This window comes from Mobula birostris, chromosome 26 (genome assembly GCF_030028105.1).
Source record: "Mobula birostris isolate sMobBir1 chromosome 26, sMobBir1.hap1, whole genome shotgun sequence".
Classification (NCBI taxonomy): domain Eukaryota; kingdom Metazoa; phylum Chordata; class Chondrichthyes; order Myliobatiformes; family Myliobatidae; genus Mobula; species Mobula birostris.
Window position 1 is genome coordinate 48,942,205 of NC_092395.1, and position 25,503 is coordinate 48,967,707.

At 39.6% G+C, this 25,503-nt stretch overlaps 1 protein-coding gene across 10 annotated transcripts in view; it reads right to left on the bottom strand.

Moving 5' to 3' along the window:
• Window positions 1-25,503, bottom strand: part of eps15l1a (epidermal growth factor receptor pathway substrate 15-like 1a) — a 475,482-nt gene that overhangs the window by 295,645 nt on the left and 154,334 nt on the right. For all 10 annotated transcript variants that reach the window (XM_072244311.1, XM_072244309.1, XM_072244310.1 and 7 more), the window contains one exon: window positions 24,921-25,006. In XM_072244311.1, coding sequence (XP_072100412.1) covers window positions 24,921-25,006 — 86 coding nt within the window. The remainder of the gene's footprint in view (window positions 1-24,920; window positions 25,007-25,503) is intronic.

The window sequence follows — 25,503 nt, forward strand, 5'->3', positions numbered from 1 at the left end:
GATTCGAGTACAGGAGCAGGGAGGTACTACTGCAGTTGTACAAGGCCTTGGTGAGACCACACCTGGAGTATTGTGTGCAGTTTTGGTCCCCTAATCTGAGGACAGACATCCTTGCCATAGAGGGAGTACAAAGAAGGTTCACCAGATTGATTCCTGGGATGGCAGGACTTTCATATGATGAGAGACTGGATGAACTAGGCTTATACTCATTGAAATTTACAAGATTGAGGGGGGATCTGATTGAAACGTATAAAATCCTAAAGGGATTGGACAGGCTAGATGCAGGAAGATTGTTCCCGATGTTGGGGAAGTCCAGAACGAGGGGTCACAGTTTGAGGATAAAGGGGAAGCCTTTTAGGACCGAGATTAGGAAAAACTTCTTCACACAGAGAGTGGTGAATCTGTGGAATTCTCTGCCACAGGAAACAGTTGAGGCCAGTTCATTGGCTATATTTAAGAGGGAGTTAGATATGGCCCTTGTGGCTAAAGGGATCGGGGGTATGGAGGGAAGGCTGGTACAGGGTTCTGAGTTGGATGATCAGCCATGATCATACTGAATGGCGGTGCAGGCTCGAAGGGCCGAATGGCCTACTCCTGCACCTATTTTCTATGTTTCTATGTTCATCTGCCATTTCTTTATCTCCCATTATTATCTCACCAGCATCATTTTCCAGTGGTCAATATCAACTCTCACCTCCCTTTTACACTTTATAGAACTGAAAAAATTGTTAGCATCCTGTTTTATACTATTGACTAATTTACCTTCATATTTCATCTTATCCCTTCTTATGATTTTTGATTAGTTGCCTTTTGTTGGATTTTTAAAAGTTGCCAATCATTCAACTTCCCACTTACTTTTTCTACATTATATGCCCTCTCCTTGGCTTTTATGCAGTCCTTAATTTCCTTTGTCAGCCATGGTTGCCTATCCCTGCCATTTGAGAACAACTTCTGTAGGACAGAATGGGTTGCTGGCAACGGTGGTGAAGGTGGATATGATAGGGTCTTTTAAGAAACTTTTGGATAGATACATGGAGCTTAGAAAAATAGAGGACTATGGGTAAGCCTATTTATTTCTAAGGTAGGGAAATGTTCGGCACAACTTTGTGGGCCGAAGGGCCTGTATTGTGCTGTAGGTTTTCAATGTTTCTTTGTTATATATCTATCCTGCACCCTGTGTACTATTCCCAGAAACTTCAGCCACCTCTGTTCTACCATCATCCACACCAGTGTCACCCTCCAATCCACCTGGGCAAGCTCTTTTTATGCCTCTGCAATTCCCTTTATTAACTGCAGTACTAATATATATGACCTATGCTTCTCCCTCTCAAGCTGCAGTATGAATTCAATCATATTATGATCACTGTCTCCTAAGAGTTCCTTTACCTTAAGTTTTTATTAAAATCTGGATTATTACACAACACCAAATCCAAGGTAGCTTTTCCCCTAGTATGCTCAAGCACAAGATTCTCTAAAAAGCCATCTCGTAGGCATTCAACAAGTTCCCTCTCGTGATGACAACAACCTGATTTTCCCAATCCCTCTGTATATTACATATCGCCATTACAATTGTGACGTGACCCTTATTACATTCCTTTCCAGCTCCCTTTGCAATCTCAACCCCAGATCTTGACTACCATTTGGCGGTCTACATATGAGTCCCATAATGGTTCTTTTACCCTTGCAGTTTCTTAACTCCACCTACAAAGATTTAACATTCTCTGACCCTGTGTCACCTCTTTGTAAAGATGTAATTCCATCTCTTACCAATATGCCTTTCTGCCTGTCATTTCAATACAAAGTATATATCCTTTGATAGTAAGCTCCCAACTGTGATCTTCCTTCAGCCATGACTCAGTGATGCCCACAATGTCATACCAACAAATCTTAACTGTGCCACAAGTTCATCCACCTTATTCTGAATTCTACGTGCGTTAAATACAACACCTTCAGTCCTGCATTCTTCGACCTTTGGAATTTTGCCCCTGTTGTACAATTTAACTCTCTGCATTTGCACCCAATCATTGACTTGTCCTTCCTTACATTCATGTTGAACCCATCATCTACTTGTCAAGCTGCTGGCTGATCCTCAGCTCCATCACACTGGTTCCCACCCCCCCCCCCGCCATATTAGTTTAAACCATTCCCAACAGCTCTAGCAAATCTGCCCACTATTCGTCCCCCTCAGTCATACTTGCCCCAGAAGAGATCCCAATGATGCAGAAATCTGAATCCTTGTCCCCTGCTCCAATTCTTCAGCCACACATTTATCTGCTGCTTCATTCTATTCCTATTGTCACTGTCCAGTGGCATCAGCAGCAATCCAGAGATTACTACCCTTGAGGTCCCGCTTCTCAACTTCCTGTAGCTAATAAAGAGGCCATTAAGTGTATGCTTGTGGTATTCTGCCACTGTAGCTCATCCACTTCAAGGTGTGATGTGTTGTGTATTCAGAGATGCTCTTCTGCACATAACTGTTGTAATGCGTGGTGATTTGAGTTACTCTCACCTTCCTGTTAGCTTGAACCCATCTGACCATTCCCCTCTGACCTCTCTCATTAACAAGGCATTTTCTCATAGAGAACTGCTGCTTTCTGCATTTTTTTTTTTAAATCGCACAATCTCTGTAAATTCTATAGACTTCATGCATGAAAATTCCAGGAGATCAGCAGATTGAGATGCTCAATCACTCCAAGTGGGACCAACAATCATTCAACGGTCAAAGTCACCTATATCATATTCTTCCCCATTCTGATGTTTGGTCTGAAAACCACCTGAAGCTCTCGACCGCATATGCATGCTTTTACGCACTGAACAATGTGGTAATCAAGAAAGGCAGGGCTGGAGCGTGGAGCACATTATTGTGGTGGAAGGAGGAAGAATAAAGACTTGGAATTAACAACCTAAGCAAATACAACATAAAAAAGAAACATTAATAATAAATAAACAATAAAAATCGAGAATATGAGATGAAGAGTCTTGGAAAGTCATAGGTTGTGGGGACAATTCAATAATGGTTCCAGTAAAGTTGAATAAAGTAATCCCCTCTGACAAATGAATTCTCTGGCTTCCAGCCAGGTAGACATATCAACTATAGCTAATGTTTCGATGACAAACTCTGCCATCTTCTTCAAGGATGATGCCTGTGCATGTCTAGGTTGGTGATATTTATACCCCGTAGTCCGTCTCTCCTGATCAGTTAATTCTCATCCAGCTTTCCACTCTCCCACCTTGTTTACAATTGAATTCCAGTTCTTACTTAGTGTGAGACCTTCTTCTTTGTTAAAATTCTTTTCCTCTAGTTTTATTTCAATGGCTTCCTTTACCAGGTGGTCCCAAAAGCCATTGGCGTACAGGTGTCCCCCGCTGTTCAGACGTTCGCTTTGCGACACCTCGCTGTTACGAAAGACCTACATTAGTTACCTGTTTTTGCTAACAGAAGGTGTTTTCACTGTTATGAAAAAAGGCAATGTGCGCCCCGAGCAGCCAAGCTCCTCCCCCAGAACTGCATTCTAGCCGGCAATGCTTAAACACGTGACTGAGAGCATCTGTGCTTTATGTCGATTTATCTTGAGCATCCATTTGCAAGATGAGTTCTAAGGTATCGGAAAAGCCTAAAAGAGCTCATAAGGGTGTTACACTTAGCGTAACACTAGACATAATTAAGCGTTTCGATCGTGGTGAATGAAGTAAGGACAAAGTGAGCTTGGCTTGTGGAAGTTGACAAAGATGATGTTGAAGAGGTTTTGGCATCCCATGACCAAGAACCGATAGATGAAGAGCTGATGCAATTGGAAGAGGAAAGGATAACAATCGAAACCGAACGCAGTAGCGAATGGACCGAAAGTGAAGTCATCCAGGAACTGAACGTGAAGCAACTGCGTGAGATTTTCGCTGCAATTGACAACAATGATTGCAGAAAAGTACGACTTTAATTTTGAAATGGTACGTAGGTTTAGGGCATATTTGCAGGATGGTTTGAGTGCTTACGAAGAACTGTAGGATAGAAAAATGCACGAGGCTAAGCAGTCAAGCATACTGTCGTTTTTCAAGCCTTCCACATCAGCCACAGCAGATGACGAACCTCGACCTTCGACATCGAGGCAGACAGACATAGAAGAAGATAACGTGCCTGCCCTGATGGAAACAGACGATGATGAGATGACACCCCAGTGTCCCACCACCCCAACCTCTGACGACTCAGCCTAACACACCATCATCAGTGTGCTCGCTGTCTTCCCGATTCCAGTAAGTGATACTACACTGTACATACATTATTTCTACTTTATATAGGCTGTTATTTGGTATGATTTGGCAGCTTCATAGCTTAAAGGTTACTGGAGAGAATGTTTCCGCCGAGAGCGCTTGCGTGAGATTTTCACTGCGATAGACAGTGCTTCAATGATTGTAGAAAAGTATTTCTACTTTATATAGGCTGTGTATTTATCATATCATTCCTGCTTTTACTATATGTTACTGTTATTTTAGGTTTTATGTGTTATTTGGCATAGTTTTGTAGGTTATTTTTTGGGTCTAAGAACGCTCAAAAATGTTTCCCGTATTAATAAATGGTAATTGCTTATTCACTTTACGACATTCCGGCTTACGAACCATTTCATAAGAACACTCTACCTTCAGGTAGTGAGGGAAACCTGCAGTTTTGTGCTGTTGAAGTCAATCCTATGGCCAATGCAATTGCAGTGTTCTGCTCCCGCCGATTTTTACAGGAACCCAAATGGATACCCCTCCTGTGCTCCTTGATGCAGGTTTCCACCATGTCCCCCGTCTGGCCGACATACACTACATACGCCAGCCAACCCATGTCCCTACTAGAGTAAAAGAATTTTACTATGATCTTCATCTAAGTCACAATAATAGACAAGCACAATCTGCCTAAATCAATAACATAAAAACAATTATACTTTCCATGTTTTTATTGAACACATTATTAATCATTCACAGTTCAGGCTGGAAATAGTATGCGAACCCTTGTATCTAGTAACTGGAGGAACCTCCTTTAGCAGCAATAACCTCCACCAAACATTTCCTGTAGATGCCGATCAGACTTGCACAAAGGCCAGAAGGAATTTTAGATCATTCTTCCATACAAAACTATTTCAGTTCATCAATATTTCTTGAATACGATCAAAAAGCCCTCTTCAAGTCATGCCACAGCATCTCAATTGAGTTAAGGTCTGGACTCTGACTTGGCCATTCTGAAACACAAATTTTCTTCTTTTCAGACCATTCTGTTGTTGATTTACTCTTGTGTTTCAGAGCATGTCTTGTTGCATCATCCAACTTTTATTAAGCTTTAAGTAATGGACCACTACCCTGACATTCGCCTGTAAAATGTCTTAGTACAATTTGGAATTCTTTGTTCCCTCAAGGACTGCAAGCTATCCAAGGTTCTGAAGGAGAAAAGCAGCCACAAACCATGATGGTCCTTCAACTATACTCCACACTTGGGATGAGGTGCTGGTGTTGGCGTGCAGTGCCCCATTTCCTCCACAGCATTTCTGTCAAACGTTCAACTTTTGTCTCATCTGTCCATTGAACATTATCCCAGAAGTATTGTGGAACATCCAGGTGGTCCTTTTCAAACTTGAGATGTACAGCAACATTTCCTTTTTGAAGAACAGTGGTGGTTTCCTCCATGGTGTCCTTCCATGAATACCATTCTTACCAGTGTTTTTATAGTAGACATATGAACAGAGACTTTAACAAGTTCTAGAGATTTCTGCAGGTCTTTTGCTGTTACCCTTAGGTTCTTTTTCACCTCCTTCAGCACTGCAAGTTCTGCTCTTGATGTGATCTTTGCAGGATGCCCAGTCCTAGGGAGAGCAGCAACAGTACTGAATTTCCATAAGACATAGGAGCAGAATTAGGTCAATCAGCCCATCGAGTCTGCTCCACCATTCCACTATGGCTGATCCCAAATCCCACTCAACTACATACACCTGCCTTCTCACCATGTCCTTTGATGCCCTGACTGATAAGGAAACTATCAACTTCCACCTTAAATATACCCACGGACTTGGCCTCCATCACAGCTGTGGCAAAGCATTCCACAGTTTCACTTCTATCTGGCTAAAAATATTCCTCCTCACTTCTGCTCTAAAAGGTCACCCCTCAATTTTGAGGCTGTGCTCTCTATAGCTCTGGGTACCCCTACCACTGGAAACATCTTCTCCACATCAACCCTTTCGACATTCGGTAGGTTTCAACGAGATCTCCCCACATTCTTATAAATTCCAGTGAGTACAGGTCCAAAGCAGCCAAACGCTCCACATATGTTAACTGCTTCATTCCCAGAATCAACCTCATGAACCTCCTCTGGACTCTCTCCAATGACAACACATCCTTTCTGAGATATGGGGCCCAAAATCGTTGACAACACTCTAAGCGCAACCTGACTAGTGTCTGATAAAGGCTCAGCAGTATCTCCATGCTTATACATTCTATTCCCCTTGAAATAATTGCAACAATGCATTTGCCTTCTTTACCACAGATTCAACCTGTAAATTAACCTTATGGGAGTCTTACATGAGGACTTCTAAGTCACACTGCACATTTGTTTGAATATTCTCCCCATTTAGATAATAGTCCACACTATTGTTCCTTTCACCAAAATGCATTATTATACATTTCCCAACACTATATTCCATCTGCCACTTCTTTGCCCATTCTTCCAATTTGTCTAAGTCTTGCTGCAATCGCATTTCTTCCTTAGCACTACCTACCTCTCCACCCATCTTTGTATCATCTGCAAACGTTGCCACAAAGCCATTAATTCCATTATCCAAATCACTGACAAATAATGTGAAAAATAACGGTCCCACACTGACCTTGAGGAACTAGTCGGTGGCAGCCAACCAAAAAAAGCCCCTTTTATTCCCGCTCACTAACTCCCGCCTGTCCACCATTCCTCTATCCATGCCAGTATCTTTCCTGTACCTCCATAGGAGTTTATCTTGTTCTTTTTCAATCTTTTTATTAGTTTCAACATCATACATATTACAAAAAATAAGTACAGAGCAATTGGGATTGTATTAATTAATAATAATTATTATAAAAGTATACAGTCAGGTAACACATAGTTAGGAAACCTCCCAAAATCACACAGATTAATAATAAAATATATAAAGAGTATACATAAAATACAAAAATATCGTAAAAAAAGAAAAAGAAAAAAAATTCCCTAAAAAAACTAATCTACCCAAACTAAAAGAAAACTAAGGAAAAGAAAAAGAAAGGAAAGGGCTATTATGATACCTCAGATAGAACCAACAGTGTCGCCACCTCCGCTCCCCTCCCCATATATTAAAATCACAAAATAGATTTGGCAAGGGTCAAATTACATCATGTGGAAATATTGAATAAATGGTTTCCAAGTCTCATCAAATTTAATAGATGGATCATAAATGACACCTCTAATTTTTTCTAGATTTAAACAAGATATAGTTTGAGAAAACCAATGAAATGTAGTTGGAGGACTATTCTCTTTCCAATTCAATAGTATACATCTTCTAGCCATTAGTGTAACAAAAGCAATCATCCGACAAGCTGAAGAGGTCAAATGATGTTTTTCTATCATTGGTAAACCAAAGATGGCAGTAATAGGATGAGGTTGTAAATCAATATTCAAGACAGTTGAAATAATATCAAAAATATCGTCCCAATATTTCTTCAATAAAGGGCAAGACCAAAACATATGAGTTAATGAGGCTATCTCAGCATTACATCTATCACATACAGAGTTTATATGAGAGTAATAACGAGCTAATTTATCCTTAGACATATGAGCCCTATGTACAACTTTAAACTGCATCAACGCATGTTTAACACAAATAGAGGAAGAGTTAACTAGTTGGAAATTTTTTTGCCATTTCTAAGTAGATAAGGTAAGCTTAAGTTCCCTTTCCCAGTCATTCTTAACTGTATTGGAAACATCTGGATTTATTTTCCTTATCATATTATAAATAATTGCTATTGAACCTTTCTGAAAATGGTTTAAATCCAAAATTCTTTCCATCATATCAGTAGAATATGAAATCGGAAAGGCAGTAAGAACAGTATTTTAAAAATTTCTAATCTGTAAATATCTAAAAAAAAATGTGATCTAGGTAAGTTATAATTATTAGGTAATTGTTCAAAAGAAATAAAACAATTATCTAAGAATAAATCAGAAAAATTTATACCTTTTGTTTTCCATACCAGATATGCTTGATCCAAAAAAGAGGGTTGAAAAAGAAAGTTGGATATAATAGGGCTAGTTAAAATAAATTGATTCAGTCCAAAAAATTTTTGAAACTGAAACCATATTCGAAGAGTATATTTAACTATTGGGTTATCCATTTTTGTCCAATTTAGAAAAGGCAAAAGGGAGTGGGGTTCCTAAAATAGAACCCAATGAAAACCCTGAAACAGAATTACATTCAAGATTAACCCATTGAGGACTTGAAACTGTGTCCCAATTCCATGTCCAAAAATCTAAATAACGAATATTAATTGCCCAATAGTAGAATCTAAAGTTTGGCAATGCTAAGCAACCCTCCTTTTTGGACTTCTGTAAATGTCTTTTACCTAGTCTAGGATTTTTATTCTGCCATATCAGGAAATTTTTGAATCAACATTATCAAAAAAAGATTTCCGAACAAAAATTGGCAGTACTTGAAATAAATATAGAAACTTAGGTAAAATAATCATCTTAACAGCGTTGATCCAACCAATTAATGACAAAAACATCAAATCTCTAACCTGATAAAGTAAGGGTACAAAATTAACCTTAATAAATCCTTATGCTTCTTAGTAATTTTAACTCCTAAATAAGTAAATTGATCAGTAGCTAATCTAAATGTCAAACATTTATAGTTTGGAACCATCATATTTAACGGAAAAAGTTCACTCTTATTAAGATTCAGTTTATAACCAGAAAATTTACTAAACTTATCCAACAAGGATAAAGTTGCAGGAATGGATTTTTCTGGTCAGAAATATATAATAGTAAATCATCTGCATATAATGATAACTTATGTATCTCTTTCCCACGAGTAATACCAAAAATATTTGGTGAATCTCGAATTGCAATTGCTAAAGGTTCTAAAGCAATATCAGATAATAAAGGACTTAAAGGACAACCCTGCCTAGTGCCATGAAATAATCGAAAAAAGGGAATCTTTGATTATTAGTCAAAACTGAAGCTAAAGGAGTATGATATATCAGTTTCATCCAGGATATAAATATCGGGCTAAAATTAAATTTCTCAAGCGTGGTAAATAAATTGGACCATTCAACTCTGTCAAACGCTTTCTCAGCATCTAATGAAATAACACATTCTGGAGTTCTCAGTGAAGGAGTATAAATAATATTTATTACTGTCCTAATATTAAAAGATGAATAACGATTTTTAATAAATCCAGTTTGATCCGCGGAAATAATTTGAGGTAATACCTTTTCTAACCTAGATGCTAATATTTTAGAAAAAAATTTTGAATCAACATTCAATAAGGATATCGGTCTATATGATGCACATTCAGTGGGATCCTTATTTTTTTTTAAATTAAGGAAATAAAAGCTCCATAAAACGATTGTGGTAGTTTACCTAAAATAATTGCATCTCTAAAAACTCTGCACAACTGGGGAGAAAGAATAAAAGAAAAAAACTTTTAAAATTCTGCTGTATAGCCATCTGGGCCGGGTGTTTTTCGGGTGTTAATTTTGGAAAGTTCAAATTCCTTAAAAAATCTTACATCTCCCTAGGATCATGAGGAAATTCTGACTGATATAAAGATGTATAAAATTCTTGAAAAGATTTATTAATCTCATCATGATCAACTGTTGAAATATCATTAGGTTTACGAATTTTAGTAATTTGACGTTTAACCGAAGCTGTTTTTAATTGATTGGCTAATAATTTACCAGGTTGATCACTATGTATATAAAACTCACTTCTTGTTTTTATCAATTGATTTTCTATTGACGATGTTAAGATTAAACTATGCTCCATTTGAAGTTCAACTCTCTGCCTGTAAAGCTCCTCATTAGGAGCAGTGGCATATTGTTTATTGAGGTCTTTAATCTTATCAATCAACACAAGTATTTCATTCTTAGTGCGTTTTTTCAATCCAGCCGAGTAGGAAATGATCTGACCACGGATGTAAGCTTTAAAAGTGTCCCATATAACCCCACTGGGAATTTCATCCATAGTATTGGTTAAAAAAAAGTCAATCTGATCCTTAATAAATTTTACAAAATCTGAGTCTTGAAGTAAGTTGGAATTAAAACGCCATTGTCTAGTATTAGAAGGTGTATCCCATAACTTAATAGAGAGATTCAATGGTGCATGATCAGATATGGCAACGATATGATAGTTACACTCAATTACAGATGGAATTAAACGAGCGTCTATAAAAAAAAGTTAATCCTAGAATAAATATGATGTATGTGTGAAAAGAAAGAAAATTCTTTATCCTTGGGATGTAGAAATCTCCAAATCGTGGAGATTCCAGAATCAAGAAAAAATGAATTGATAAAAGTGGCCGACTTATTCAGTAGTGCCTGAGTTGGTACAGATTTATCCATCGAAGGATTTAAGCAGCAATTAAAGTCACCCCCAATTATCAACATGTAATCACTTAAATTAGGAAAGGAGCTAAATAATTGTTCAAAAAATTCAGGGTAGTCCACATTCGGGGCATAAACATTAACCATAACAACTTTCTTATTAAAAAGACCGGTAATTAACAAAAATCTACCATTCAGGTCAGAGAAGGTATTGTGATGTACAAATGCAATTGAAGAATCTATAAAAATTGGAACTCCTCTCACTTTAGCTTTGGAGTTTGAGTGATACTGTTATTCCTTCCAAAACTTAAAAAAACGCTGATTATCCTCTTTCCTCACATAAGTTTCTTGGGGAAAATTTAAATGGGCATACATTCTATGGAATACTTTAAAAATCTTTTTCCTTTTAATCGGATGGTTTAATCCATTTGTATTCCAAGAAACAAAATTAATCCTCTGAGCCATGTAAACCTTGAATCAATCTTTTGGTATATAAAGAATTAACCAGAGTAGAAACTCATGTAACCGGAAGAGGAACCAGCATTTGGAAAGGAGACGGAAGCTGCTACAATACAGATATTGTTGTAGTTCAAATTTGGCCCATTGAGGAAGAAAAGAATAAGCCCCCCCACCCACCATCCAAGAAACCCTAAAACTAAGCCAAGAAAGGCCAAAAAGCTAGCTAAGACTAAATCTCCCCCCATTTCTCCAGAAGGCAGATCCCAGGTATATGTTGGTAAAAAGAACACCTAACAAAACTACACTATAACAGCGAAAAGGGCAATAAACTTAACAGATATAGTAAAATAAAATACCTTAGTATTATAATCACTAACATGCTAATAAAATAAAGAGAAAAAAAGAGATACCAATACATACTATTCAATATAAAATATTTGTAAAGGAGAACAATTGAATGAAAAAAAAAGCCATATCCGGAAATTAAAGTATTATGGGAAGAAGAACCCAAAAAAATGGCGCGGTAAAAAGAAAAGGTATTATGGGAAGAAAACGACAAAACGCCATCATGGTTATACCACATGGAGAAAAAACATGATATTCCCCCACATACAATAATAAAAAAAATAAAAAATAACCGATAACAACGGTAAAATTAAATATAAAGAATAGCAACACTAGAAGTCTTATACTTATAAAAGTCAATCTTCAAAAATGAATCGTATGATTAATAGAATTTGAGAAAAAATGAAAAGCCAAAGCTAATAGCACAAGGATCGTATATTAATTAAACTGTGGCGGCTGATTCAAGTTCTTCCAGAAAGCTTCGAGCTGCACTTGTAGAGTTGAAGAAAAGTTGCTGGCTGTTCGGAGGAGAAATTCTTAAACAGGTAGGATACAGTAACGCTGGTTTGAGATCTTTTTGGTAACATTCCATCATCGGAGGTTTGAAAGCCAATCGCGCTCTCATTAATTCGGGGCTGAAATCCTCATACAATCGGAATTGATGGTCTTGAAATTTAATCATTCCCTGCCGTCCGGCTACTCGTATGAGTTGCTCTTTGACATGGACATAATGAAATCAGATGATTACTGGTCTCGGTTTAGACTGAGAATCTGATTTATTCCGAAAAATACGATACACGCGATCTAAAATCCCGGAATTCAGAGCTAAATGCAGTCTTTAAAAGTTCAGAAAAGAATACTGAAGGGTCTCCTGTCTCAATCCCTCAGGGAAACCAATTACACACAAGTTCTTTCTTCTGGATCGGTTTTCCAGATCAGCAATCTTAAATTTAAGACTCTCCAGCTGTTTATCTGTCGAAGAAACTTTTAGTTCCAAACTCCCGATTTTTTCATCTTTCTTTCGTGCATCCTCCTTCAGTTCGGTGATTGTGTTTTGTTGCTGTTAAACTTGATGGTCAAGCACACCAAAAGATTGCATAATTGCCATAATCTCTTCTTTAAAGCCTCAGCGTATTTCATCAGCTTGTTCATGAAACAACTTCATCAACAATCCATAAGTTATCTCAGGATGTTTAGGATCGGGTTGCTTTTTTCCGTCGCCATCAGCATCTTTTGCAGGTTTATTTGTCTCGGACTTTAGGTCTTGTACCTGCTTCTTTACTCATCTCTTCAAGGTTCAAAATCCAAACTTAAAAGTAAATTAAATAAAGGTAATCATAGATACAAAATGAAAAAGTAACGGAGCGAAGCCGAGAAGTGACCTCACAGCGTGAGCGCCATCTGGAGAATCAGAGTTTATCTTATTAAGCAGCCTCATATGTGGCACCTTATCAAATACCTTTTGAAAATCCAAGTCAGTTACATCCACTGCCTCTCCTTTGTCCACCCTGCTGGTTACTTCCTTGAAGAACTCTTAACAGATTTGTCAGGCAAAATTTCCCTTCACAGAAACCATGCTGACTTTGACTTATTTTATCACTGGTCTCCAAGTACGCCGAAAGCTCATCCTTAATAATAGATTCCAACACTTACACAACTACTGAAGTTAGGCTAACTGGCCTAAGATTTCCTTTCTTTTGCCTTCCTCACTTCTTAAAGTGTAGAGTGACATTTGCACTATTCCTGTCCTCCGAAACCATGCCAGAATCAAGTGATTCTTGAAAGATTTTGACCAATGCATCTGTTATCTCTTCGGCAACCTCTCTCAGGTCTCTCCAATGTAATCCATCTGGTTCAGGTGACTTATCTACCTTAAGACCTTCCAGTTTGCCTAGCACTTTTTCCTTTGTAATAGCAAAGGCACTCACTCCTGCTCCCTGATACTCTCGGACCTCTGGCACACTGCTAATGTCTTCCACAGTGAAGACAGATGAAAAGTACCCATTAAGTTCATCTGCAATTTCTTTGTCCCCCATTACTACCCCACTCGCATCCTTTTCCACTGGTCCAATAACAACTCTCACCTCCCTTTTACTCTTTATATAACTGGAAAAACTTACAGTATCCTGCTTTATATTACTGACTAGTCTGCCCTCATATTTCATCTTTTCCTTTCGTATAGGTTTTTTAGTTGCCTTTGTTGGACTTCAAAAAGTTGCCAATCATCTAACTTCCCACTCACTTGTGCGACCTTATATGCAGTTCTTAACTTCCTTTGTCAACCACGGTTGCCTACCCCTGTCATTTCTTCCTCTGTGACAATTCTATCCTGCACCTGGTGAACAATTCCCAGGAACTTCAATGACCTCTGCTCTTCCGTCATCCCTGACAGTATCCTCCCCCAATCCACCTGGGCAAGCTCCTCTCTCATGTCTCTGTAATTCCCTTTGCAGACTGTGTTTTTGTCAATTATTGTGAATTAGTTGAACATCAGACCACATTACCAGGTAACTGCAAAGACTTCACAAACTTTTTCTTGTGTTTTTCCAGATGCTTCAAAATTGTAAGATAATGTTTGACACCTGCATAACAGAGTCTAATCACCCCTCCTTGACAGTCAGGCAGTCATGGAATTTCTAATCCAACTAAAAAGTGAAACCTTGGAAAGCTCTGAAAGAAATCACAGTGCAAAACATCAAAAGAAATTCTGATGCTTACAAGTCCACGGCTAAACTTGGGACCTTCCTGGTTTGTAAGAGTCAGTACATTCATAAGGTAAATCTACAAGTTCAACATTTACCTGTATTTCTGTCACTACTCTCCAGAAAGTGAATGATTAAATTAATTATATTAGCATTTCAAACCAGAGACTGACAAAACAAATATGTTTGTTTTTATAATCTAGAAGAGGCAACTACTGTGGGTCATGTGGTTTGCACAACATTGGAATGCAAGCGTGGTTCTGTCGTGGTTTCTGAGGCTCCTAAGTTCATGAAATTTGCTTGCAAACAACCCTGTATAACTATCAATCGCCTGCCTACAGTCACTGTGGTAAGTTTGTTTTTAAGTTAAGAGTACCTCTTCATCTAAACTAATTGCCCTGCTGGTTACAGAACCACCAGTCAGGATGTTGTTGAACTTTCAGTGCTTGTCAGAGGTAAGTACAGATGGGGCATTAGAGTCAGCGACCATTTTACTGTGCTGCAGGTAGTGGCCCTCTCAGCCGCCATACCACCCCCCACCCACCCACCAATAATTGTGACAAAAGTTGCACGTCGCCTAATTTAGCGGAAGGTTCAGTTAGGAAGAAATAAGGCTGCACTTGGACCATGGCCAAACTGCACTTTTGGACTTGCAGCTAGACCCAAGACACACATGCTGGAACACAAAACAACATGGAAGATGACAGGAAATTAATTAGCCATCACAAAATGCATTATATAAGGATCTATAAAAGTACGGTCCTCTTTTCCCAAGGTCTCACTCTCATCTCACACGAGATTACCACATCTACATAAACCTCTCTGGGGTACCACCATTTTGTCGTGGTGCCGTCCTGAGAAACTGACAGCGATGCCATCTGGAGCTTAGCTCGTGGTAGGGTCACCCATGGTGGTGAGGTCAAAGGGGAGGATCCAGGCAAAGCACGGTCCAAACAAGACCTCAACGGCAGAGCAGACGGAAGGTGGTGGGAAATTAAGAGTCTTCGTAATCTTGGATGTATGAGGACCACCACAACAGCTGTGAAAGCGGAGGAAGGCTGAAGCTGAAGAGGGCCCCCAATCATCTTGGTCTCCATGCGATTGGATTCTGCCCCTTTCTCTGTCAAGGATTGTGTGGTGGCTGCTTGTACATCAGTCTCCCCATGTTAAAAGACCTCATGTACAGGCACTTCTCCTGGTTTGGTAACCCGGACCAACTTGAACAAAGCCCTGTAGCAATCAAGAAGTGATGAGAGGAGCCAAACAGTGAAGTCTGGGAGCTCCCAGCCACAACCTGACACAAAGGCAGTGGGTGCTAGATACAGTCATCTTGCTCTTGAAGGGAGGGAGGGGGAGGAAATTACCGGAAGTTGAAGAATTCTATGTTCATACCAAGGGGCTGGAGACTACCTAGACGGTATACGAGTTCCTCCAGCGTGTTTTGCCTCCCTTCCCCTATCCCTATGTCACTCTGCCCCCTTCCCCAGCCTCCCTCATGGTTCCGCCTCCTTCTCCTACCCATTGTGTTTTCCCCTATTCTTTCTTCACCTTTCCTGCCTATCACCTCCCTGCCTCCCCTCCTCCACCCCTTTATCTTTCCCCTTACTGGTTTTTCACCTGGAACCTACCAGCCTTCTCCTTCTCACCCTCCCCCCACCTTCCTTATAGGGCCTCTGCCCCTTCCCTCTACAGTCCTGACGAAGGGTTCTGGCCCAAAACGTCGACCAATCTTTTCCACGGATGCTGCCCAACCTGCTGAGTTCCTCTAGCGTGTTGTGAGTGTTGCTTTGACCCCAGCTGTGTTTATGGGAAATAAAGAATCAGTAGTGGACTGAAAGGGTCCTAGAAATACAGCAGCTTGCTGACTCTGGTGATATCAGGGATTCATTATTGCCACCAAGGCAGTGTATGGCCCAAACCACTGTGGCCTCAACCCCCTTTAATCCAAAAATGGACAAAGGCTGCTAAAGGACAATGATGTCATCAATTCTCAATGGCATGAACACTTTCAGGAGCTACTTAATTGTGACACCACTGCTGACATTGAAGTCATCAACCAACTCTCACAACGACCCACAAAGGAGGACATGAGAAAGCCTCCTGGTGTCAGAGGTGCTGACAGCTTGCAAGAAATTGAGGAACAATAAGGCCACTGGGCTTGATGGAATTCCAGCAGAAATCCTCAAGGAAGGTGGTACAGAACTTTTAAATCATATTCATGACTTGCTTGTCAAGATCTGGGACCAGGAGAAGATTCCAGCTGAACTCAGGGACGCCCTGATTGTCACACTCTTCAAAAAGGGTGACAAAGCTGACTGCAGAAATTATAGAGGTATCTCCCTCCTCTCTGCAACAGGAAAGGTACTCACCCGAATTTTATGTGGCCAGAAGATCTCACGCCTGAGCCTCAGTGTGGCTTCTGTCCAGCCAGAGGAACATCTGACATGATTTTTACAGCATGTCAATTGCAGAAGGAAGCCAGGGAACAAAATCTTCTACTTCATATGGCCTTCATAGACCTTACAAAAGCATTTGACTCTGTAAAAACACCTGCCCTTTGGCAGGTACTGTGCCCGGAGAAATCCCCCAAGTTCCTGCAGCTCTTAAACAATGATGTGAGTCCAAGAGTCATTAGTCAGCAGCAACAGCTGCTCTGAAACAGTACATTTTAAGATTGAAACTGGGGTCAAAAAGGGGTGCATCACTGCTCCATCTCTGTTTGCCATTTTCATTGTAACCATTCTTCACCCCTCAGGCCAAGACCTCCCACAAGGAGTCCAGGTTCTCTAAAAGACAAAAGGGAGATCTTTAACTTTAACAAGTTCAAGGCAAAGAGCAACGGGTCATCTTCTTCCATCATGGAGCTCCAATACGCAGACAACAACGCCATCATAGCTCACTCTGAAGAGGATCTGCAGTGTATAATGTATAACAATATAACAATTACAGCATGGAAACAGGCCATCTCGGTCCTTCTAGTCCATGCCGAACTCTTACTCTCACCTAATCCCACCGACCTGCACTCAGCCCATAACCCTCCATTCCTTTCCTGTCCATATAGCTGTCCAATTTAACTTTAAACGACAACATCGAGCTTGTATGCTTTTGTCAAAGCATACAAGCTCCTTGGAATTAATCTAAGCTCAAGAAAACCTAGGTCCTGCATCAACCCTACTCCAGATCAAGCTCTTAAACCTCCACCCATCCAAATTGACAACATCCCTCTGGAGAACACTGATCATTTCCCACATCTTGGCAGCCTTCTTTCTTCAAGAGCCAACATTGACCTTGAAATAAATCACATAATAAGCTGTGTGAGTGGACCTTTTGCCAAGCTGAGAAAGAGGGCTTTTGAAGATTGGAATATCAAGACGAATAGTAAGCTTCCGGTCTATATAGTTCTCCCTTCCTTAATATATGGAGCGAAGTCATAGACAACATACAAAAGGCGCATAAAATCCCTAGAAAATTACCATCAAAGATACCTCCAAAAGATTTGGAGAGTTAGCTGGAAGAACAGGCGTACTAACTCCAGTATACTGGAGGAAGCTAACATTAACTCCATAGCCACAATCATGACTTGACACCAACTGCCATGAGTCAGCCACATCATCTGTATGCCTGATTTCCACCTCCCTAAACAACTCCTGTTCAGCCGACTCATGGATACAAAGCGCACTCCTGGACGGCAGAAAAAGTGGATCAAGGATAATATCGAGACTACCTGAAGAAGTGCCATATCAACCTGAAAGGATGGGAGAAATTAGCAAAGGTTAGGAAAAGCTGGAGAAGGGCTGTCTTTGAGGGGACTGCACAGCTCGAAGAATATCTTCACTGTGCAACTGAGGCTAAGCGGCTTCAATGTAAGTAGAAACTGGGAAAGTCCCAACCAGCTACATCCACCACCAGTTCAATGACCTTCACCTGCCAACACTGCAGTAGGACTTGTGAATCACGGATCAGCCTCTTCAGTCAACCAAGACCCACAAATGACCCGATCAACTACCAGGAAAAGAATCATACTCGACTATGAGTGATTGCTGATGACGATAACATATTCCAAAATCAGTAATTCGAGTACTTAAAGAAAATCCTGCCCTTTCTGTTCAACAAGTACGTCTAACTTTATATGTCAAGGTATTGACAATAAAAGTTTCGAGGCCATGGTGCAGTTGTACAGGACCTTGGGAGCAATGCATTGTCTTGGTCACCCTATTATAAGAAAATTGTTATTAAACTAGAAAGAGTGCAGAGAGTTTGTGTGTGTGTGTGTGTGTGTGTGTGTGTGTGTGTGTGTGTGTGTATTTATTTATATATATTTATTTATTCATTCATTCTATTGCAATATGCAACCCAGATTATACCAAAATTTAAAGAGACTTTTGTACAACACTACAGAGAAAATCTAACAATGAATAATGGACAGGAATCAGTGATAACACATACACAGAATAACACTAATTACTGAGTCAGGATCATTTGCATCACATACACTCAATGACATAGAATCATTAAAATGTACCACATGGGCTGACACCAAATAGTAAATTAAGATAGGAATGACACAAAAGTGTGAGCTAGGATCAGTTTTATCACATAGACAACTGACACCAAATAGCAAACTGGAATCAGATACAATATAGATAGTTAATTCCAAAGAAATTCACAATTGGCATTATATGTACCACATACACAGAATGACACCACAATGAACAGTGAGCAGTTACACACATACACACAATACTCAGAAGTTATCCTATCAATTAAACTAAACAGTGAACTGGGATCATTTTCAAATACAGTGCCTATAAAAAGTATTCACCCTCCCCCCGCCACACCCCAACCCCCGCCCGGAGGTATTCATGTATTATTGTTTTGCAACACTGAATCACAGTGGATTTAATATGGCTTTTTTAAACAGAAAAAGACTCCTTCATGTCAAAGTGAAAACAGATCTCTACAAAGTGATCTAAATTAATTACAAATATAAAACACAAAATAATTGATTGCATAAGTATTCACCCCCTTTAATCTGACACACCAAATCATCGTTGGTGCAGCCAATTAGTTCTAGAAGTCACATAATTAGTTAAAAGGAGATCTGTTTTTGGAGACCTGTGTGCAGTCAAGGTGCTTCAACTGATTGTAGTAAAAATACACCTGTATCTGGAAGGTCCAACTGCTGAACAGTCAGTATCCTAGCAAAACCTACACCATGAAGACAAAAGAACACGCCAAGAAACTCCACAAAAAGGTTATTAAAAAGCACAAGTCAAGAGATGGATACAAGGAAAGTTCCAAGTCACTGAATACCTCTTGGAGAACAGTTAAGTCAATCATTAAGAAATGGAAAGAATATGGTACAGCTGTAAATCTGCCTAGCACAGGCCATCCTCAAAATCTAAGAGACCGTGCAAGAAGGGGACTAGTGAGGGAGGCCACAAAGAGACCTATGACAACTCTGGAGGAGTTACAAGCTTCAGTGGCTGAGATGGGAGAGACTACTCATACAACAACCATTGCCTGGGTGCTTCCCTAGTCACAGCTTTATGGGAGAACGGCAAAAAGAAAGTCACTTATGAAAAAAGCTCACATGAAATCTCAGTGAGAGTTTGCCAAAAGGCATGTGGGAGACTAAAAATCAGCTGAAAGTAAGTTCTATGGTCTGATGAAACCAAAATTGAGCTTTTTGGCTATCAAACTAAATATATGTTTGGCATAAGCCAAACACCACATGTCATCAAAAACACAACATCCCTACCTTATGGTGGTGGCTGCATCATGCTGTGGGGATGCTTCACTGCAGCAGGCCCTGGAAAACTTGTGACGGCAGAGGGTAAAATCAATGCAAGGGAATCCTGGAGGAAAACCTGATCCAGTCTGCAAGAGAACTGCCACTTGGGAAAAGATTTGTTTTCTAGCAAGACAATGACCACAACCATAAAGCTACACAGGAATGGCTTAAAAATATCAAAGTTAATGTCCAGGAGTGACCAAGTCAGAGTCCGGACCTCAAACCAAATTAGAATTTGTGGCTGGACTTGAAAAGGGCTGTTCACTCACTATTTCCATGCTATCTGACAGAGATTGAGCAGTTTTGTAAAGAATGGGGGAAAAATTGCAAAGTCCAGATGTGCAAAGCTGATAGCAACCTATCCACACAGACTCAAGGGTGTAATTGCTGCCAAAGGTGCATCTACTAAATACTGACTTGAGGGGGTTGAATAATGATGTTGTTCATCAACTATAACTCAGCATTTAATACCATCATTCCCACAATCCTGATTGAGAAGTTGCAGAACCTGGGCCTCTGTACCTCCCTCTGCGATTGGATCCATGACTTCCCAACCAGAAGACTCACAACCTGTGCGGATTGGTTATAGCATCTCCTCCTCGCAGATGATCAACACTGGCACACCTCAGGGGTGTGTGCTTAGCCCAATGCTCTACTCTCTATACACACATGACTGTGTGGCTAAGCATAGCTCAAATACCATTTATAAATTTGCTGACGATACAACCATTGTTGGTAGAATCTCAGGTGGTGACGAGAGGGCATACAGGAGTGAGATATGCCAACTAGTGGAGTTGTGCTGCAGCAATAACCTGGCACTCAACATCAGTAAGATGAAAGAGCTGATTGTGGACTTCAGGAAGGGTAAGATGAAGGAACACATACCAATCCTCATAGAGGAATCAGAAGTGGAGAGAGTGGGCAGTTTCAAGTTCCTGCGTGTCAAGATCTCTGAGGATCTAACCTGATCCCAACATATCGATGTAGTTATAAAGAAGGCAAGACAGCAGCTATAGTTCATTAGGAGCTTGAAGAGATTTGGCGTGTCCCAAATACACTCAAAAACTTCTATAGATGTACCATGGAGAGCATTCTGACAGGCTGCATCACTGTCTGGTATGGGGAGCGGGGGGTGTTACTGCACAGGAGCGAAAGAAGCTACTGAGGGTTGTAAATCTAGTCAGCTCCATCTTGGGTACTAGCCAACAAAGTAACCAGGATATCTTCAAGGAGCGGTGTCTCGGAAAGGCAGCGTCCATTATTAAGGACCTCCCGCATCCAGGGCATGCCCTTTTCTCACTGTTACCATCAGACAGGAGGTACAAAAGCACACTTAGCGATTCAGGAACAGCTTCTTCCCCTCTGCCATCCAATTCCTAAATCGACATTGAACCTTTGGACAGTACCTCACTTTTTTTAATATACAGTATTTCTGTTTTTTGTGCATTTTTAATCTATTCAATATACATATACTGTAATTGATTTACTTTATTATTATTATTTTTACTTTATTTGTTTTTTTTCTCTTCTATATAATGCATTGCATTGAACTGCTGCTGCTAAGTTAAGAAATTTCACGTCACATGCCGGTGATAATAAACCTGATTCTGATTCTGGGTGCAAGCTGAATCATCTGATGTGGCGAGGACCCACAAGTACCTGGGGGTGCATTTGGATGATAGACCATCTATCTAATTCTGTAATCAATTATTTCATTTTTAATAATTGTAATAAATTTAGACCAATTTGTAGCAATTTATTTCCACTTGGACACAGAAGAGTCTTTTTTGCTGATCAGCATCAAAAACGCCAAATTAAATCCACTGTGATTCAATGCTGTAAAACAATAAAGCATGAAAACTTCCGGAGATGGGGGGAGAATACTTTTTATAGGTACTGTAAATAATGATCAACAATAATTAATGAACTTGGATCAGTTATAAGCCATACATACATTTACATTGGACAGTGACATAGGTCCATTACACAATTCAGCTGGGTTGATTTTCAGCAGTGAACTGGGATCAGTTTCATCACATGGTTGGAAACTGATTCACTGAACAGTGAGTTGGGATCAATTATACAACCTACACAGACTGAAACAAAAGAGTAGACAGATCAGTTGTAGCACTGATATTTTTACATTCTCCTTGTGTCCTTTTATACTTCTTCCAAGTGCTCCAGTTTCTTCCCACATTCCAAAGACATACAAGTTAGTAAGTTAGAGGCAAGCTATACTGGTGCCAAAAGTAAGGCCACATTTGCAGGATGCCCCAGCACATCCTCAGACTATGTTGATTATTGACATAAATGATGCACTTCACTATATTTTTTGGTTTAAGGTTGGATCAGTTATACTACGTGGCTGGCCAAATAGCAAATGGTGAAGTCACACATATACGACATGACATGACATAACTCATATATAGGCTGCTTGCAGATTATGAATGGATTCTATTTTAACAGAAGTCCATAAGTCAGTAAATAGACAAAATCACTGGATTTTCCACCCATATCTCCACAGTACATTGTAATGAGTGGTGGTGATAAGGAGATTAATATGAACATTTATTTATTGTCTTCCCTTGCCTAGGTACAGTGGCATCAAATCAAGATGTTCCACAGTCAAAGGCTGGTTTGAATCTATTAGTGGATGCGCATCATTGTACAAGTATAGAATTTAAAAACGCAAACACGAGGAAATCTGCAGATGCTGCAACTTTTGTGTGTGTTGCTACAAGTATAGAATTGATTGTTTGTCAATTTTCAAAGCAACCCTCTTAAGTGGCCACCCATGGTGAAACCAACAGGCTTGTGTTCTTAAATGACACAGTGTCTGATTACTATGGGGAAGTAATGGTTTTTATCTCAAGATCAGTTTGAACTCAAATTTAATCATATTTACTGGATCTCATTCACGTGTATGGGGTGTCCATAAATGGTGAACTTTGCATCAACTGCATCACAGACACAGAATGTCAATGATTAATGAATCTGAATCAGTTACATCTCATAGTCTGATATTTGAATAGTGAACTGGATGAGCTACAGTAAATAGGATTTTGGTGTTGATGAATAGCAGATTTTCCAGACTGTTGGACAATAGTCAAAATATATAAACACACTTATTTCACTTTTTTTTTTACATGTTACATAATAGTATATCTTTCACGGTATAAACCCAATGAGTGTAAAGGGAACAGGAAACATAAAAGCACTCCAAACCCTGGCCCTAGCCACAAATCTACTCATGGCTCCTGACCACTTGCCTGGTTGTGGGTGGCTCTGCACTGATTAGTAAACTAAGATCAATTATACCACATAGCTGGAAAAGTGGACTGAGATCAATTGCACTACACAGCAGTCCTGACATGGATTAAGTAAACAGTCAACTGGGTTTTGGTGCACGTGAAGTTCCATAACTTCGTCACTACATGCATCCAACAATCCCATTCTCAAAAATAATTTTTTCACTTATTTGGGTATTCTTGAACAGCTGACACACAATGGGAAGTAATGGCAGGCCTTGCCCTTTGCCCAAGATAACTTCCCATTTCCTTCCTCTTGCTCCACTGCCAAATCTTATTCCTCCTTCTCCCTCCACCCATCAGTGCAACACTGTGCCCTAATCTCCAGACCTGCTTTTCTTGAACACCATACATGGTCTTAATTTAACCACATTCAACACCAAGAGAGATTAACTGGTGGTACTGTATTTGCTTTAGCATCTAAAGTGACATGGACCTACACTAAACAGCAAGTAGGTACATTCAGTGGCCACTTTATAAAGTACACCTGTGCAATTAGCCAATCATGTGGCAAAAATCTAATGCATAAAAAGTATGCAGACATGGTCAAGATGGTTCAGCTACTGTTCAGAACAAACATCAGAATGGGAACGAAATGTGATCTAAGTGATTTTGACAGTTGGTGCCAGGTGGGGTGGCTTGAGTATCTCAGAAACTGCAGATCTCCTAGTATTTTCACACATAATAGTCTACATAATTTATAAAATGGTGTGAACAACTAAAAACATCCAGTGAGTAGTAGTTTTGTAGGCAAGTGACTTGTTAATGAGAAATATCAGAGGAGAATGGGTAGACTGGTTCAAGCAGCCAGGAAGGCGACAGCAAATCAAATAACCATGTGTTACAACAGTGTTGTGCAGAAGAGCATCTCTGAACACACAACTCGTCAAACCTTGAAGTGCATAGGCTGCAGCAGTAGAAGGCCATGAACTTTATTAGGTATAAGAGTGGCCATTGAGTATAATTTCAAATGGGGTCTCCTTAAGCTCTTGGTGTAAATGATCAGAGAACAGACTTGGAAAGGGCTTGGATATTTACAGGCAAAGTCAGCACTAGTTATGAGCAAATTGTACATCACATCTTTTCCTCAATGCATTGCATTTATCAAAAAATAACAACTCACTTGCTTTAGAGTTCTACTTTTGTTGGGCACAAACATTAAGGATATGGAAACAATATAATCCTACCTAACTAACTTATTACAAAAGTTGTGTTTAAGGTAAGTTATTACTTTTTAAATTCTGTACAAAGAGAATAAGTTTTAATTTCTTTCCTTTTGATTGTTTTCCAGTGGCAGAAGCATCATTAGTCCTGATAAACATGAGGGTGAAATATTACTGGAGGTACGCAGGGTTATAGAGTTAAGTTTACAATCAGGTTAGTTGTGATCTTATTGAATGACGGAGCATCCTCACAGGACCAAGAGGCTTACTTCTGCTCTAAATTCATTTGCTGATAGCTTTGACAGTTTTTAAAGCTGAAGCTTTTTCTGGCTCACTGTGATGTTATTTATCAGAATGATGTTAAGTACATCTGCACTAAAACAACAAAGTTTTCTCATAGTTACTGATAAGCTCATGAGGCTTCTTTTCCAATCATTTGGAAAATGCATAAAGTAACTTACAGCATATGTCATACAGTTACAGCTTTGAATGACTGAATGCTTCCTCTGTACTGTTTTATACTAAATCTAATAGAAATGGAAACAGATTCTGACCTGAATTTGGCCATTTATGAAATACTCACCTTTGCAATTCACTGATTTCGTTGCTAATTGCATCTAGTTCTTTGATGCCAGTGAAATCACCGGAGCCAACTGAGCTTGTGCAATCCTATTGAAAAACAAAAATGAAAAAATCAAGGAAATTAAAAGATACAACAGAAACTCAAACGAGAGTAAAAACATAAATTTGAGAAGTGAGAAAGTGAAATCCAAAACAGTGAATAGAGGTGTAGAAGAGCATACATTGCTGGGGGTTTACCTTATGATGGCTTTTCTTTGTACGTACCTAATTCAGTTCATTCAGCAGGATCTCCACTACAAAGCTGAGCTCTCCATAGAGCTTAGCCTTCTAGCAGAACCTTTAGGACATTGCAACTGTCCTACCTTCTGCAACCTATAACACAGATACCACCAGGCTGAATCAACCTATCTGGACTGCTAGAGATCAGGCACATCCATGCTGTTCTACCTGACCTCAATCTACATGATTACACACAACTTTCAATATCCAAAACTAAAGAGCTGGCAGTAATCAAGCAAATGTTAATTACATTGAATCAGATTATGCTTAATGGTGATGAGGTCTGTTCATGTTCTTCTGCACAT